Source organism: Mustela erminea, chromosome 4 (genome assembly GCF_009829155.1).
Source record: "Mustela erminea isolate mMusErm1 chromosome 4, mMusErm1.Pri, whole genome shotgun sequence".
Lineage (NCBI taxonomy): Eukaryota > Metazoa > Chordata > Mammalia > Carnivora > Mustelidae > Mustela > Mustela erminea.
Window position 1 is genome coordinate 24164764 of NC_045617.1, and position 18457 is coordinate 24183220.

The following is an 18457-nucleotide window of genomic DNA, read 5'->3' on the forward strand; positions in this document are numbered from 1 at the left end:
GTACATTTAATTAGACCTCGTGGTGCAGTGTTTTGGTCCTGTTTTTTTTTCTTCAAATAATTGCTCAAGGACCTTTTAAAAAGAAATCTTTATGCTGCATAATTCACAAATATTTTGAAGGTCTAAAGTAAGATATTGTGATAAATGTTAAAATTTAGTATTTCAAGGTGAGAAAATACTTTGAGAAATGTTTATTCAGTTGCAGATTATATGGTAATTTCTAGTGACTTTTTCAAAAAGATTTTATAAGCTTTTCAAGCTGTTCGGGGGAAGAAAAATGGATTTCACAACAAATATTTCAGTCAACCACCACTTCTACCATCACCTCCAGCAGTGATTCCTGATTAGGGTTTAATCTTTATTGAAAGCTTCCTAAATAGCTTGAAGCCTCATCTCTATTTAAAAGAAAAGCAGTGGCTAGGACAGTGCTTTTTCCAGGGGTGTCATGAATTTGTCATTTCTTCTTTACTTGGTATTACTTCATTTGAAGTTTCAAAAGAAAATTATTATTCCTAGGGAATAAATATTCTTTCTGAATAAAGCTCCTCTTCATCTGTCCCTTTTTGAAGCCAATAATGTAATCAGATGCTTCTGAAAACAAGGCTTGTTGATGTTCAGTAATTGGTGATAAGATAGGATACTTGTGATGGAATAAAGGATTGCTATTTAGGCATTGTTGGAATTGCAAATTAATCAGTAATTCTGATTTTCCTAATATTCTCTGCAGATGTGAATCCATCTCCATTTCTTACCAATTATCTAAGAAACAGGGAATAAATACTTTTTTAGGTTGAGTACTAACCACAATGGATGATCTTAATAGTTAACTGTTACATGCAGTAAAAATGAGTCTGTCGCTTTCCCCTTCCTCCCCCTTCTCTTTCTGCATTGAGTTAACTTTTATTCTCAGTCTTAGCCTTTGGACTTACTCATAGTTAGAGAAACTAGGTACACAAGAAGATTCTTAAGATTCTTAAATATAGTAAGATTAGAATTAAGTTTAAAACTGTTCTTCTAGGAAAGGGAGGTAACTTACAAAGCACACCACCATAATACTAAAAATTGCCTTCAAAACATCTAATCTGAGCTAGGGTTCTCTGACTGATTTTTGCCATTGCTGCTTAGTGTTCAACCTGTAAAATTCTGAGGTCATGTGAAATATTTTTGGGACAGCTTAAATTTAGTATTAGTCTAGGACTATAGGTGATAAAGATGTTTTAACTATAAAAGTGGAATGATTTGTTTCAGGTTTTCTATTGCTTTGCAGATCAGCAATTTATGTTGAAAAAATGCCCTGCCCTGCTTCAAGAAATGGTTAATGTTATCTGCCAGCTAATAATAATGGCTCGGAGCCGTGAAGGTGAGGTGGGAATGTAATTAATTATGTTGTCCTTTTTCTTGCAAGCTTCTGCAGAGTATACTTCATAGTTTCAGCATTTATGAGCACCAACAGTAATTCTGCCTATAGAGAAGTTGAATCGGCTTTCCAACTTCTGGTTCATGGTTTTTCTTACTTCTTTCCTATATTTTCCATTATGCGAAGTCTTTATCACACTCATGTTTTTGAATTTATTTATTGTCTTATTTTTTTGTCACTTATTGTTTGTAAAGATTTAAGATACCTTTTCATTCCTTTGAATATTTTTAGAGTTAGGTTTTTCTGTATTTTAACAATGAGTTTGAAATAATTTAAGTGATGATGACTCATCTGACATGTAGTATTTTTCGCATGAAGGGAAAAAAGACTGAGGGGAAAGAAAAAAGAATGACGAAGTTTGTGGTCAGTAATGGAAAGGGAGACCCTTAAGAAAGGAGATAATGGTTGTGGTTTGTTGTTATGGCCGATGTCAGTTCTTGGCATGGTATCAGTATGTTATTGATACTGATAATTTACTGTTTTGGGAGGGGATGCAGAGAATTACTCTGTTAAACCAATGCTTGTTGGATAATTATTGTTGCATTTGAACATGTTTATATATTTTTGGTATCTTATGACTTTTTTTTTTTTAATTTTAGGAAGTAACATACAGTGCAACATTGGTTTCTGGAGTAGAATTCAGTGATTATCACTTACATACAACACCCAGTGCTTATCACAACAAGTGCCTTCTTTAATACCCATCACCATTTAGCCCATCCCTCACCCACCTTGTTCCATCAACCCTCAGTTTATTCTCTATCATTAAGAGTGTCTTAGGGCTTCTCTCTCCTCCCCTCTCCCACTTCCTATATGTTCATCTTTTCTTTCCTAAGATGCCACATATGAATGAGATCATGTGGTATTTAATCTTTATCTGACTTTTATCACTTAGCATAATACACTCTGGCTCTGTCCACATTGTTGCAAATGGCAAGATTTCATGCTTTTTGATAACTGAGTAATATTCCATTTTGTATATATGCACACCACATCTTTACCCATTCGTTGGTTGTTGGACATTTGGGCTCTCTCTATAGTTTGGCTATTGTTGATAATACCACCATAAACATTAGGGTGCATTCTCCCTTCAAATCTCTATTTTGTATCCTTTGGGTAAATACTTAGTAGTGCAGTTGCTGGGTCATAGAGTAGTTGTAGTTTTAACTTTCTGAGGAACCTCCATACTGGATCTTACAACTTCTAAAGGAAAATCAACACTATGATCTTAAAATTTGGGGTGTTAATGATATTCATATGAGTCATGTTTTCGTGATGAGTTATATACTCTGGAACATATAAAAAGTCCAGCCTTGTTTTTTCTTTTTCTCCTATTCTTTCTAAGAAAGGGAGTTTCGTGCTCCAACTTTGGCATCCCTAGAAAACTGCATGAAGCTTTCCCAGATGGCTGTGCAGGGCCTTCAGCAGTTTAAGTCTCCCCTTCTACAGCTCCCTCACATTGAAGAGGACAATCTTAGGAGAGTTTCTAATCATAAAAAGGTAATTCTTTGCCACTTTAAAATCTGCTTTAAACAGTTTGTCATGTTACTTAAAGGCAACACAAATGAAAAGTGTTCTAGAAGGGTTTACTGTGAATTTCTTAGAGTTAGAATGTCTTAAACACTCTACAGCTATCCCTAAAGTGGTTCTGTTAGCATTTTCTTAATTAGGTGTTTTATACTATTTACCTGCTATAAGTGATTTTACTACTTTGGGAAGGTCAGTGCATTTTAGCAATTAAGACTTTATATTATGGTATCAGAAATAAATGTACAAAGTAAAAATGCACTGTGTGCTTTCCAGTCATTTCATGCCTGGCTTTAATGGTTTATTGGTTGAATAGGACCAAAAAAAATCAAGTTCTCAAAACACAAGTAGATCAAATAAAGATACTTCTAGTTTAGGTAATATAATCTATAGTAAAGATCTGATAATCTTAAGATATGGCAAAAATATGTATAAATGAAGAAACTTGAGGAAATATACGAAAAAGCAAATAATAATTCTGATAGGCGATTTTGAACATTACTTTGTATACATTAGACAAAATGGGTGGAAGATAGACATTGGATTTGGTAGCGTATTAAGGTAGAACTAATGTGTATTAGAGATTCACATATGGGTTCTCTGTCCTTTCAGTTAATTGTATTGCCCTTATAAATTTATTCACATTTTTAATTGAAAACTGTGTAATCAAAAAGTGGGCATTGTCCATTCCTCATGATCTAAGCCCTGTCTTTGAAAGTAAAATATTAATAACCTAGTATCAAATGCCTGGAAATTAACACTTTCTAAGTATCCCTTAAGCCTACATAGGTATTACTGCGGTAACAAACAGCTGTATTTAGAAAATAAAAAAATGAGAATATTGTATAGTAAAACTTTAAGGGTGTAGTTGTACTTGGAGATAAGTTCATACTCTTACAGGCTTTTATCATTAAAATTGAAAATATGGGTCAGCAAACTGAACATATCAAATGACAGTTGTTCTTGGTTGGGTCAAGATTCTATGAATATTACTGTTTTTTTCCCCTAACTTTATTTTTCTAAATGAAAAAAATTATCCTGTATTAACTTTGTAATTAAAGAAAAATCCTAAATTTGAATTTCTTTGGATAAAAGGCCATGAAATGCTATAAAGTTGTATTTTTTGCTTTGAAATGTGTATGCAGATCTTCCTCAGCTTACAGTGGGGTTACATCCTCATAAAGCCATCGATCGTAAGTTGAAAATATCCTAAGTCGAAAATGCATTTAATACACTTAGCCTACCAAACATCATAGCTTAGCTTAGCCTACCTTAAACATGCGCAGAACACTTACATTAACCTACAGTTGGGCAAAATCATCTAACACAAAGCCTGTTTTTTAATAAAGTGTTGAATATCTGTCTCTTGTAATTTATTGAATACTGTACTGAAAGTGAAAAACCGAATGATTGTATGGGTACGGAATGGTTGTATGGATCACGTGGCTGACTGGAAGCTGCAGTTCGCTGCTGCTCCCCAGCGTAACAATAGTGTGGTGTCAAATATCATTAGAACTGGAAAAGATCAAAATTCAGAGTAGTTTCTACTGAGCGCATTGCTTTCTCAGCATTGTAAAGTTGAAAGATTGTAAGTAGAACCATTGCAAGTTTGGGACCCAGTATAATCTTAGCATTTTTCTAAAAGTTTCTGGATTTTGTTTTAGTGAAACATGCTAATTTTCTTTTTGTGAAAAATTCTATGACTTTGGAATTTATTTTTTCTCTCTCTCTCTCTCTCTCTCTTTTGAAATTCAGTACAAAATTAAGACTATTCAGGATTTGGTGAGTTTAAAAGAATCAGATCGTCACAATCTACTGCACTTCCTCGAAGATGAAAAATATGAAGAGGTTATGGCTGTCCTTGGTAGTTTCCCATATGTGACCATGGATATAAAATCACAAGGTAAGTGGGAGGTTTCGCTGTTGACCATTTTCCCCCTTTTGATAGATTGGCTTTTGTTTATGTGGGTTAAAGTTCTCAAAACGTTTGATATCATAATGTGTAATTAGACTTCCCAGAACTGTAGTTTACCTGTCAGATTGGCTGTAATGGAATATGATATATGCTTAATAGTTCTGAGACCACTGATAGAATCCCATAGAATCTTACTTTTATCTTCCTCAGAATGAGATTAAGCCTGAGGACTCTGTTTTGTAGTTCACGTTTTAGGAATATCTTAACTTTTCAAAGAATGAAAGATTTTCAGGTGCACTGAAAAAATACTTGAAGTGTACATTGTTAGTGTAAAAGAAATAGCTGCTTAGTTCTAAAATTAATTTTTAAAAGTCCAGTTTACTTTAGTAAGCCTTGGAAATTGCCATGTTCTGTGCCACATTTCATGTGTTTTTCTCAACATGTCTCTGTGTCTGCTGGGGTGAAAAATTGATTTTTCTACCTACACAATTGTCCTATGAGTGCCCGTTTTAATAGCTGAATAATAGTATCTTATGGTGGTGACAGAATTAGAGATTGTTGCTCCCTGCCTTCATTGTAACATTATCCTGCATTTTGACATTTATTAAGTTCCTGTTGTGAGAACAATTTTGTGGGACCAAGAATACAAGGATGTATTAGAAATGGTATCTGTCTTTAAACAGTTTATAGTGTAGTTGAGGAATTAGGATGTAGACCTAGGATTAAAAACAAAGAAACATAAGGCAAGTGTTAAGTGAATGACACAGACTTTGTGCTGTCTGTTCATTCAACAACTATTGAGTGCCACTCATTTTTCTCGGTTTTGGGGAAATACTAGTAAGACAAACTTCTGCCTTACTGAGTTTGCATTCTAATGGAATTGAAAAGAGAAAAATGGCTTTCAAAGACTGGGGTGTTTGAGAGGTAAAGTAAATTGCAATCTGGTTTCGTTTTGGCTGGAGTGTAGGATACATGTAATGAAAACTGGGACTGTGGGGAGTTTGGATTTCCTTGTGATCTTACCGGGAAACTTCATGATGTATTTCATTCCATAGCATCTTGCATAGACATTTACTATATTTTCACAGTGCTATCCAAATGTGTTAATATGAGTAATATAGTTAATGGAGGGAGAGTAGAAGAATTTTAGAAGCAGGAAAGGAGCAGCTTCAAGATCCAGTGCTAGAGATGGTGGATCACTTTCCCACATTGCTTAGAGGCTGTATAGAATCTCTTGTAGGCTTTTTTCCCACTTGAAAGCCTCAAATGTTAGGTAGATATTGTTAGAGCTGTTAATTCGCATGTGGTGCTCACGCAACTCTGAGTTGTGCAGTGTTGACAGATGTGTAGCCCAGGTTTGATATGAGATAATGGAGACTTCCAGATTGAAGAAAGGATATTTTATCCTTCTTTTTAAATAATAATTATTATTTTTTCTTTTTTAGAGCAAGAGGCAGGGGCTGGGTGGTTACGGGGAGATGGCAGAGAGGGAGTTGGGGAGGAGCAGAGGGAGAGGGAGAGAGAATCTTAAGCAGGCTCCATACTCAGCTTGGAACTGACTCAGGGCTTGATCTCCATACCCTGAGATTGTGGCCTGAGTCAAGATCAAGAGATGGATGCTTTATAGACTGAGCCACCCAGGTGCCCCAGGATATTGTATTGTTCTTGATGCCCACCTGTTGCACTTCACAGCCAGTAATGGAGGAGAAAGCAGTTTCAGTTTCTTGGAGGCTGTTCTTTTCCAACTGGTGGTGTGTTAATGTAGGCCAGAACAGAGTTTGCTAATCTAAATCTGTGTAAAATAAACATAACCAACTTAGAAAAATCTGTAAGGAGAAATACAAAGTGAAGAAAACTCTTGGAGATAAAATTTGGAGGAAAAATGAATTTGAATAAGATAGGATAATTTATTTTATTTTTTAATCTTAACATTTATGTTTATTTTAATGTTTATTAATTTTAATGTTAAACTTACTTCAATAGCTTTTAGCAATATCTGTAGCAAATGTGATTTCAAAAAAATTAAATTGCAAGAGCTTTTTAAGCTTTTGTTTTTACTGTAAACAAAACTCTTAAGTTCTTGCCTTAAATAAATTTTTTTTTAAAGATTTTGTTTATTTGACAGAGATCACAAGGAGGCAGGGAGGCAGGCAGAGAGAAGAGGAAGCAGGCTCTCTGCTGAGCAGAGAGCCTGATGCGGGGCTTGATCCCAGGACCCTGGGATCACGACCTGAGCCGAAGGCAGAGGCTTAACCCACTGAGCCACCCAGGCACCCCAAGAAATAAATTTAATGTGACTTGGAATACTAGTTCTAAATATTTTATTTTTGACAGGCAGACCGGCATTGATCATACAGGTAAAATCTTGTGAATACAAGGTTTGCACAGTTTAATAGAGTGACAGATTTTATATCACTAAGAAAGAAAGCTGTGGTACAGTCATCCTCACATTATACTTTGTTTTAAAAGACCAGGGTTTGAAGCTTGGCAGTGCCAATATAGCCATGATGTGATCTCAGGCATTTCACTTTAGTTTTGAACCTCCCTTTCTTTAAAGTGGAAATAATCTTCAGAGAGCTATTTTAAAAATTATAAATGAGTGCATTGTTGAAGGCATCTAGTGGAGTGTTTTATATAGACAGTCAAAATATTTGTTACTAAGTTTAAAATATATATACTAAGTTTAAAATACTGAAATACCAAATTGAATTTTATTGTTTACTGTGATTTTTTACTCTCATCTTGTAGTATTGGATGATGAAGATAGCAACAACATCACAGTAGGATCCCTAGTCACAGTGTTGGTTAAGTTGACAAGGCAAACAATGGCAGTAAGTGATCTCTTTTTATTTTTATGCTTTAACAGTTATGTGTTAAAAAAAGTTACATGTTGAGAGGTGAAGGGGAAAGGAGGTACAGACTTCTGATTATTGAATAAGTAAGTCATGGGATTCAGAGTATAGCACAAGGGTATTATAATACCCTTGGTTACATAGTGTAACATACGGTTACATAGTGTATGGTTACATAGTGTACGGTTACACAGTGTAACATACGGAGTTCTTGAATCACTATGTTGTACTCCTGAAACTAATGTTTAACATTGTGTGTCAACTATACTTAATTAGAAAAAAGGGAAAAAGTTATGTGTTAAAGTTCTAATATGTATTTTCTCATTTTAAGTCACATATTCTCAAAGTCAAAACTATTACAGTAGTAAAATCTAATTTTGCAAGTCCTATTAGTTGTTTTGATATTTTAAATTAATATTCATAGTTTTTCACATTAATTTTTACATACAAAAAACCCTTGAAAATAGATTAATTCTTCATGCGATGATTTGTTAATTCCCTATAAAACATTGTAATAATAAGGTAATGTGAGTATAGTATTTAAAGTACTGTATAAAGATTAATTATTGATTATTGTTGGAAATTTCTTTACCTATTCCTTCTTGGTCGACTCTGAATTTACTCTTAATTTTTTAAATTATAGTGAAAAATTTTCTTTTTCTAATTATCTGAAAAAGTCATGCTGGCTGGGGAAAAAACTTCAAGTAATGCAGGAAAGTATAGGAAGAGATTAAAATCACCTAAAGTCCTGCCACTCAGATGATTGACCCTAATGCATGAGTACCTGTGGGGTTAAATGATGCTTTCACTATCATGGATTCCTTCTCTCACCCACCTCCCTCAGGAAACCCCTTGTCAGTCTGAGAGGACCAGAATTGAGTCTTGTGTGTATCCTTTCATCTCTTTCTCTGAGCTCATATTTACTGCCTCGGCCTTTACACTTTATGTATGTATGTATGTGTATGTATATATATATATATATATATATATATATATATATATATATACATACATACACACACACACACACATACCCTGGTACTTTTCTGATTTCCTTTCATTAAATTCAATCACATTGTATATGTTTCCTGTACATCTTGTTTTTCTTAGTTTCTGTTACATATTTATATTACCTCCCAAGTTAGAACTATAGTTGTAACTCATTTTTAATTGACTGTACTATTTTTAACTCTGCATATTCAACTAGTGGGAGATTTTAGCCTGTTCTACTCTGGAGCCTATGAATATCTGCAGGAAACATACTCTGCCTTTAAACCCCATCTCTAAGACATCTGGTCAGAAAAGCATACTTGGTAGTAGGATATATCAAATCAAAGATGTTGATTTTATGGTAACAAGTGGTAAAGAAGCATTTGTGTTATGGACACTGGATGAGAAGTGGGAGAAGAGGAAACCTCAAAGCCAGTGGCTAGAATTGGACATAGAATCCAAATTTATATTACCTACATGCTTTGGAATTCCCAGTCTGAAAATGAGTAAAAATTGGTCTTGGGCTGTTGACACTTCTGGGGTGATTGGTAGGGGAAAAAAAACAATTGCCCTGGAGAAGGGAAAGAATCAAATATTTGTCTTCAAGTTCTTGTATGAACCGAACCTCAGAGTAATTAAGTATTAGAACCCAGCTAATAAATGAAGAAATGAAGCAGAAGATGGTAGAGCTAGACTAGGGATTGGCACACTTTTTCTGTAGAGGTTCAATTAATAAATTTTTAGGTTTTATGGGCCTCTTGGTTTCTGTAGGAACTACCGAATTCACAAATAGGCGTGGTTGAGTTCTAGTAAAACTTTTATTTGAAAACCAGGCAATGGGCCATCGTTTGTGGACCCCTGAATTAGGCTAACAGTTTAAAGCCTAAGTTATCATTATTTTTATTTGTTAGCTTTAGTAAGTCCAGGACATTTATTAAACACAACCAACATCATTTATGATCTTCGAATATAGATTCTCACTGAAATGTTACTGGAATTTAAATCCTAAATTTATGCCTTTTATTCTGATCCTAAGTGGATTATATAGTGGGTATGTTTTTAGATTATATGGGTTTTCTCAGTGTTTCACCCTTTATGTATTTTATTTATATATGTAACTAATTTTAAAAAGATTTTTAAAATTTTGTTTTTCTTAAGTAAACTCTACCCCCAGTAAGGGGCTTGAACTCAGAACTCTGAGATCAAGAGTCTCACACTCTACCAACTGAGCCAGCCATGCGCACTTCCATAGTTATTTTAAACAATGAAATATTCTTGAATTTATAGTGAGTTTATGTATCTTAAGTCATTGCATTTGTAAATTCAAATAGAATGTACTTTTCAAAATGTATTCAAGACCGAAGTGAGATATTTCCGAAGGTAACTTTTGAAGTGTCATTTAGTAATTGCTGAATTTGCACACATCATTTAGTAATTGCTAAAAATCTGGTCTTCTCCCTACCCCCCCAGTTGTCACAAGTTAAAAAACTTATTGGTCATCTATTTTGAAAGATTACTTTATCTGAAAGATAAATATAGGTTGATAGACTTCATATTTTTCTTCCCTAGGAAGTATTTGAAAAGGAGCAGTCTATTTGTGCTGCAGAGGAACAGCCAGCAGAAGATGGGGTAAAGCTTGATTTTTCTTACTTTTCTTTCCTGGTGAAGGAAGTCTTTTGTTAGGTTCTCTGATTGATTTTTATTGTTGTGGGAGAGTAATTCAGTTTGTGAAAGCATTTAGTTTAGCCATTTTTATCTAAAAATTACTCTGACTCCCAAATGAAACTATCGCTATAACTTCTGAGTGTGTATGTGTGTTGTGATTTATAGCAGGGTGATACCAATAAGAACAGGACAAAAGGAGGATGGCAACAGAAGAGCAAAGGACCCAAGAAAACTGCTAAATCAAAAAAAAAGAAACCATTAAAAAAAAAACCTACACCTGTGTCCTTACCACAGTCGAAGCAACAGAAACAAAAACAGGCAAATGGAGTTGTTGGGAGTGTAAGTTTATTACTGTTATCATCATTGTCTTTGAGTTATACACTAAAATGCTCAAATTCTGTGTGTTTAGCTCCTCAAATTTTACATATGTATGTACCTGTGATACCCAGATTAAGACAGAAAACCTTAGCACCCTAGAAAGCTCACGTGTGTCCCTTCTCAGTCAGTGACCCCCCCATCTACCTCCATGCCTTCCAGTTCTGGCTGTTATTACCATAGATTACTTTTGCTTATTCTTAAACTTCATTTAAGTGGAAATCTGTTTGTCTTGCTTTCATTCAGCATTATGTCCGTGACACTCATGTGTGTTTTGTGTAGAAGCTGTCCATTCTTTGTGTGTATGTGATACTCCATCTTCTGAATATACTGGTTTTTCTTTTCTAAGATTTTATTTATTTGACAGAGATCACAAGTAGGCAGAGAGAGGGGGAAAGCAGGCTCCCTGCTCAGCAGAGAGCCCAATGCGGGGCTTGATCCCAGAATCCTGGGATCATGACCTGAGCTGAAAGCAGAGGCTTTAACCCACTGAGCCACCCAGGCACCCCTACACTAGTTTTTCTATCTGTTCTGTAGCTAGTGGACATTTGGGTTGTTTCTAGATTTTGCCTGTTATTGAGTAAAAATGCTGTGCTTCATGTACTTGTTTTGTGGACATTTCATTGTCTTGGGTATGTACCTAATGATGGAATAGCTGGGTCATAAAGTAAGTCAGTGGTAGCACACTGAAAGAGCCTGTTTTTCAAAGTTGTGCTATTCTATATTCCTACCAGCAAAACATGAGTTCAGTTGTTCCGTATCTAGTGCTTGGTTTTATCATTCTTTTTTATTATAACCACTACAGTGGGATCTGTAGTGGTATCTCTGTGTGTGGTTTTTATTTACCTGATAACTAATGATATTGAGCATCTTTTCATACACTTAATCAGTCATTTGAATATCCTCTTTATCTATTGGGTTGTCTTATGGATTTATAGGATTCCTTTATATATTCTGGATATGAGTCCCTTTTTACCCTCTTAATGGAAACTTTTGATGGTACTTAATTTTAAGGAAGTCTTTCATTGACTTTATGGTTAGTGCTTTTGAGTCCTGTTGACATTTCTGCCTATCAACGATTTTAATATTTTATTTATTTATTTGAGAGAGAGAGTGAGTGAGCACAAGCAGAGGGAGTGGGAGAGGGAGAAGCAAGCAAGCTCCCTGCTGAGCAGGGAGCCCAATATATGGGGCTCTATCCTACAACCCTCAGGTCATGACCTGACCCAAGGCAGATGCTTAATCGACTGAGCCACCGAGGTGCCCCACAGTATTGAGTCTTTTTATTCATAATCATGCTTTATCTTTATTAACCTGGATCTTCCTTAATTTTTTCTCAGCAGTGTTTTGTAATTCCCAGTGACAGAGGTATGACACTTCTTTCATAAGATTTACACTTTTGTATTTGATACTTTCTGGTGCTGTTGCAAAAAACATTAAAAGAAACCCATTCTTCAGTGTTTATTGCTGATGCATAAAGTTACAGTTGTCTTCTAAATATTGACCTTGTATCAAGGAGTCTTGAACTGACAACATGGGTGTACTGTGTTTTATTGTGCGTCAGTTTCTTACACTTGGCAAATACTGCATTTTTTACATATTGAAGGTTCATGGCAACCCTGTGTTGAGCAAATCTGTCAGCATCATTTTTCCAGCAACATTTGCTCACTTTGTGTTTCTGTCACATTTTGGTAATTCCCTCAATAATTTCAAACTTTGTATTATTGTATTTGCTATGGTGATCTGTGATCAGAGATCACAGCTCACTGAAAGTTTGTATGATGGTTAGCATTTTTTAGCAGTAAAGTATTTTTTAATTATTTTTTTTAGATAGAATACTGTTTGCATACTTAACATACTATAGTATAGTGTGAATATAACTTTTATATGTAGTAGGAAACAAAAAAAGTCATTTTGACATTATTGTGATAATCTCTCTACCGCAATGGTCTGGAACCGAACCTGGAATATGTCCAGGGTATGCTTGTGATTCTGACCATTAGTAGGTACTTTTAGATTTTCTGTGTACACAGTCATGCCGTCTGGGAATAAAGACAGTTTTGCTTTTTTCTTTTTCTTTTTTTACTTTTTTCTTTACTTTTTACTTTTTTCTTTAATCTTTTTGCTTTTTCTTCCTTTCTTACTGTATTGGCTAAAACTTTCAGTGTAATGTTGGTTAGGCGTAAGGATGGTGGTCACCCTTGTCTTCTTGTTTATCTCCAGGAGAAAGGAAACTACTAAGCGTGATGTTGGCTGCAGGGTTTTTGTAGACATTCTTTATCAGGTTTGCTGAGAATTTTTATCTTGAGCAATACTGAATTTTATTAAATGCCATCTCTCCATTCGTTGAGGTGATGGTGCGATTTTTCTCCTTTCTGTAATATAGTGAATTATGTTAAAACATTTAGAAATTTTAAACTGTCCTTGCATTCCTGGAACAAATACAACGTATCATCCTTTTTCATATTTATCTAGATTTCATTATATTTGTTTAGGATTCCTACATTTATTTTATTTTTTTCCTACATCTATTTTTATGAGAGATTATTGTTTTCCTTTCTTGTAAATACCCTTGCCAGGTTTTGTATCAGGTTTATACTTACCTCATTAAACAAGTTAGGATGTATTCTTTCTTTCTCTTTTTCCTGGAAGAGTCTGTATAAGATTGGGTTTGTTTCATATTTGGAAGAATATCTAGAGAAGCCATCTGGGCTTAGAGTTTTTAAAAAGGGATTTTAGTTTAGTTTTTTTTTTTTAATATTTTATTTATTTATTTGACAGAGAGAGATCACAAGTAGGCAGAGAGGCAGGCGGAGAGAGAGGAGGAAGAAGGCTCCCTGCTGAGCAGAGAGCCCGATGCGGGGCTTGATCCCAGAACCCTGAGATCATGACCTGAGCCGAAGGCAGCGGCTTAACCCACTGAACCACCCAGGCGCCCAGGGATTTTAGTTTTAGAGTACACTTATTTTTCTTCTTCTTCTTCTTTTTTTAAAGATTTTATTCATCTACTTGACAGAGAGAGACACAGGGAGAGAGGGAACACAAGCAGGAGTAGCAGAGGGAGAGGGAGAAGCAGGCTTCCCGCCAAGCAGGGAACCCAGTATGGGGCTTGATCCTAGGACCCTGGGATCATGACCTGAGCTAAAGGCAGACACTTAATGACCGAGCCACCCTGGCACCCCTAGAGTCCATTTCTTTAACAAATTCTACTTTTTTTCCTTATATCAATTTTAGTAAATTATACTTCCCAAGGAATTTGTCCATTTCTTCTAAGTTATCAAGTTTATTGACAGAGTAATTGATAATGTCCTCTCTTTGTAATTTCTTTTGGATCTGTAGTAATGTCTCTTTTATTCCTATTATTATATTCTCTTTTCCTTTGATCAGTCTTGCCTAATAAGTCTTCTCTCAGTTTTGTTAATCTTTTCAAAGAACCAACTTTTGGTTTTGTTTAGATTTCCCTTTGCGTATCTGCCTTCTCTTAAATTGATTTCAGGTCTGTTTTATTTACTTTGAGTTTTTTTGTATTTAATTTGCTGTTCTTTTTTCTTCTTGAAATGGATTAGTAAATATTTTGTTTGGGATATTGGCTTTCCTTACTACATTATGCTGTATAAGCTATAGAAGATAATAAATTCTCAAAGCAGTACTTTTCTATGAGCTTTCCAGTTCGCCATTTCAAATAAAATACATTGTATAAGTGGGGTGCCTGGGTGGCTCAGTTGGTTGAGTATCTGACTCTTGTTTCTGCTCAGATCGTGATCTCAGGGTCATGAGATGGAGCCCTGTATCCTTAGGCTCCGTGCTCAACAGGGAGTCTGCTTGAGATTCTCTTTACCTTTGCCCCTCCCCCTTGCTTGTGCCACATGTGCGTGCTCACTCTCTGAAGTGAATAAATAAATATTTAATTAAAAAATATATGTATTATATATTTTATATATTTGATGAGCCATGTTGCCATTGTGGTAGTAGTGTACTTTATGCTTTAAAGATAAAATATTTTTTATTTTACGAACATGAAAAATAAGTAAAATAACTAACAATAGACAAATAAGCCAAATGTTAAAGTCTTTAGTCTGATTACCACATATTTATAAGTACGTGTGTTTATAATTCTTTAAAATTCTGTATGAATAGTGAAATTATAATCTTGAGCTCATTTAATTATAATGACATTAAGTTAGCTTCAGGGACTCACAATTCGCTGAGATATTCAGAACTTCTGTGGTTGCTTTTTTCTTTCAGGAAGCTGCAGTAAAGGAAGACGAAGAAGAAGTTTCTGACAAAGGCAGTGATTCTGAAGAAGAAGAAACCAATAGAGAATCCCAAAGTGAAAAAGATGATGGTAGTGACAGAGACTCTGATAGAGAGCAAGATGAAAAACAGAACAAAGATGATGAAGCAGTAAGACTTATAGGTTTAAATAATTAGAATTATATACCTCTGATAGTTACGTTTTTTGTTTTTCATTTGTGTACTTGTTTGTATGTTTGTCTTAAACAATACCAGTATATTTTATTATAATCTCTTATTTTGCAAGCATGTGTTCATGGGATGGTGGCCAGAATTATAAAGAAGAATAGCTTCTAACAAGGATTTGCTTTCTTAATTTTCTTAAATCTTAAATTGTTGTTAGTATAGGATGCAGATCTGAGGGGAAGTTAGTTTGTGTCTTACAGTAATTTTCACCATTGGAGCTGAGTCTGCAAATCAATTAGGAAAGGTGGGTTATGGTCTAAGCAGTTACTTAGAAGAGTCTTTCAAAAGTTCCAGGTAGTGTTTAAAAGTAAAGAAACATTATTGTGGACTCTAATGTCAAGAGGTTGGTTAAGGAGAAGACTAACATTTACAGAATGCCACCTTGTTTCAAGAGGTATATAAGACATTAAGGAAAGGAGGAGTCTCTAAGGGACTTATTAAGATTGTGAGGATAGAGAGAATAGAAAAAAAAAAAAAGAAACTCATGGTGTGGCATTAAGTTGCACCTGGTTTTTGGATGGGCTGTAGAAAAGAGGGTTTGGTGGACAAATAATGGGTCCTTAGAGACTTACTGCAAATTATCTGTAAACTGATCAACCATTCCTTTGTTTGTGTTGTTCTGTTTTTGTCTGACTGGGCTAAAAGTTACCCTTGTGGATTAGGAGAGAAAAGGGGATTCCCTGACTAGCCTGGGAGGCACAGGTAGAGGCGAAAAAGAGGATAAAAAAGTAAAGGGCAAAGGATAAAAGTATAAGGAATTGCAGGCATGCCTTGGAGATATTACAGGCTTAGTTCCAGACCACCACAATGACACCAACATTGCAGTAAAGAAAATCAAATGAATTTTTTGGTTTCCTATTGGATATAAAAGTTATGTTTATACTATTTTGTAGTGTAGTCTAACACATGCCTTAACAACATACATGCTTTAGTTAAAGCATTCTTTATTGTTAAAAAATGCTAACCATCATCTGAGCTTTCAGCAAGTTGTAAACTTTTTGCTGGTGGAAACTCTTGCCTAAGTGTTGATAGCTGCTAACTCTTCAGTGGTGCTTGCTGAAGGTTGGGGTGACTGGGGCAGTTTTTTGTTGTTGTTGTTTTAAGATTTTATTTATTTATTTGACAGACAGAGATCATAAGTAGGCAGAGAGGCAGGCAGAGAGAGAGAGAGGAGGAAGCAGGCTCCCTGCTGAGCAGAGAGCCTGATGTGGGGCTCGATCCCAGGACCCTGGGATTATGACCTGAGCCGAAGGCAGAGGCTTAAACCCACTGAACCACCCAGGCGCCCCTGAGGCAGTTTTTTAAGTAAGATGACAATAAAGTTTGCTGCATTGACTATTCCTTTTACAAATGATTTCTCTGTAGCATGACATGGTGTTGGATAGCATTTTACCCACAGTAGAACTTCCAGAATTGGAGTCTGACCTCTCAAATCCTGATGCTGCTTTATCAGCTAAGTTTCTATCATATTCTGAATCTTTTGTTGGCATTGCAGCAGTCTTGACAGCGTCTTCACCAGGAGTAGATTCCATCTCAGGAAGCCACTGTCTTTGCTCAGCCATCAGAAGCAGCTCCTCATGAGAGTAGCCTTTTCTCATGAGATGGCAGCAGTTCAGGCCCATCTGCAGGCACCACTTCTAATTCTATACCTCTTGCTGTTTCTACCACATCTGTAGTTACTTCTCCCACTGGAGTCTTGAACCCCTCCAGGTCATCCGTGAGGGTTGGAGTCAGCTTCTTCCAAACTCCTGTGAAGACTGATATTTTGACCTTTTCCCATGAGTCATAAATGTTTTTGATGGCATGTAAAAGGCTGAATGAGAAGATTTTCATTATACTTTGCCCAGATCCACCAGAGGAGTCACTCACTGTGTGTGGCAGCTATCACCTTAAAAAAAGTATTTCTAAACTAGTAAGACCTGAAAGTGGTAGTTATTCTATGATCCATTTGCTGCAGAATGGGTGTTGTGTTAGCAGGCATGAACACAGCATTAATCTTACCGTGTGTCTCCGTCAGAGCTCTTGGATGACCAGGTGCATTGTCAATGAGCAGTAATACTTTGAAATTTTTAGTAGTTGATCTCAACAGTGGGCTTAAAATATTCAGTAAACCATATTGTAGACAAATGTGCTGTCCTTCAGGCTAGGTTGTTCCATTTAGAGAGCACTTGCAGAGGAGATTCTGCATATTTCTTAAGGGCCCTAGGATTTTCAGGAAGGTCGGTGAGTAGTGGCCTTCACTGAACATCACCGGCTGCATTAGCTCCTAACAGGAGAGTCAGCCTGTCTTTTGAAGCCAGGCATTGACTTCTCTCTAGCTCTGAAAGTCCTAGATGGGATCTTCTTCCCCTGTAAGGCTGTTCTTCAGTATTGAAAGTCTGTCCTGTAGTGTAGCCACCTTGGATTCTCCGAGCAGGATCCTGTGCAGAGCTTGCTGCAGCTTCTGCACCCACGCTCGCTGCCTCGCCTTGCCCTTTCCTGTTACGGAGATGCCTTCTTTCCTTAAGCCTCATGAACCAACATTTGCTAGCTGCAAATTTTTCTTCTGCAGCTTCCTCACCTCTCTTAGTCTTGATAGACTTGAAGGGACAGGTCCTTGCTTTAGATTAAGATTTGGCTTAAAAGAAATACTGTGGCTAGTTTGATCTGTCCAGACCCCTAAAACTTTCTCCATACATGCACTAAGGTTGTTTCTCTTTCTTACCTCTCGTGTCTTCCCTGGAGAGGCACTTTTAATTCCCTTCAAGAATTTTCCCTGTGCATTCACAACTTGGCTAACTGTTTGGCACAAGAGGCTTAGCTTTCAGCCTATCTCGGCTTTCAACTTGCCTTCTTCACTTCACGAAGCTTAATCATTTCTAGCTTTTGATTTAAAGTGAGAGACTCTCAGCTCTTCCTTTCACTTGAACACTCAGAGGCTATTGTAGGGTTATTAATGGGCCTAATTTCAATATTGTTGTGTCTCAGGGAGGCCCAAGGAGAAGGGGGAGAGATGGGGGACAACCCACTGTTGTTGCAGTCAGAACACACGCATTTATTGACCAAGTTTGCCATCTTATGTAAACATGGTTCGTGTTGTCTCAGACAGTAACTGTAGTACATCAGAGATCAGTGATCGCAGATTACCATAGCAAATACAATAAACAGGCTTAAAATATTGCAAGAATTACCAAAATGTAACATAGAAACTCAAAGTGAGCAAATGAATGTTGTTGGAGAAAGGGTAGCAATAGACTT

The 18457-nt window shown here is 36.0% G+C and overlaps 1 protein-coding gene across 1 annotated transcript in view; it reads left to right on the forward strand.

Annotated features, from left to right (window-relative positions):
* Nucleotides 1-18457, forward strand: part of SEC63 (SEC63 homolog, protein translocation regulator) — a 71747-nt gene that overhangs the window by 36451 nt on the left and 16839 nt on the right. Inside the window, exons 11-17 of the mRNA XM_032338887.1 lie at nucleotides 1268-1360; nucleotides 2763-2917; nucleotides 4700-4847; nucleotides 7608-7690; nucleotides 10271-10330; nucleotides 10532-10705; nucleotides 14987-15145. Of these exons, the coding sequence (XP_032194778.1) occupies nucleotides 1268-1360; nucleotides 2763-2917; nucleotides 4700-4847; nucleotides 7608-7690; nucleotides 10271-10330; nucleotides 10532-10705; nucleotides 14987-15145 (872 nt within the window). The remainder of the gene's footprint in view (nucleotides 1-1267; nucleotides 1361-2762; nucleotides 2918-4699; nucleotides 4848-7607; nucleotides 7691-10270; nucleotides 10331-10531; nucleotides 10706-14986; nucleotides 15146-18457) is intronic.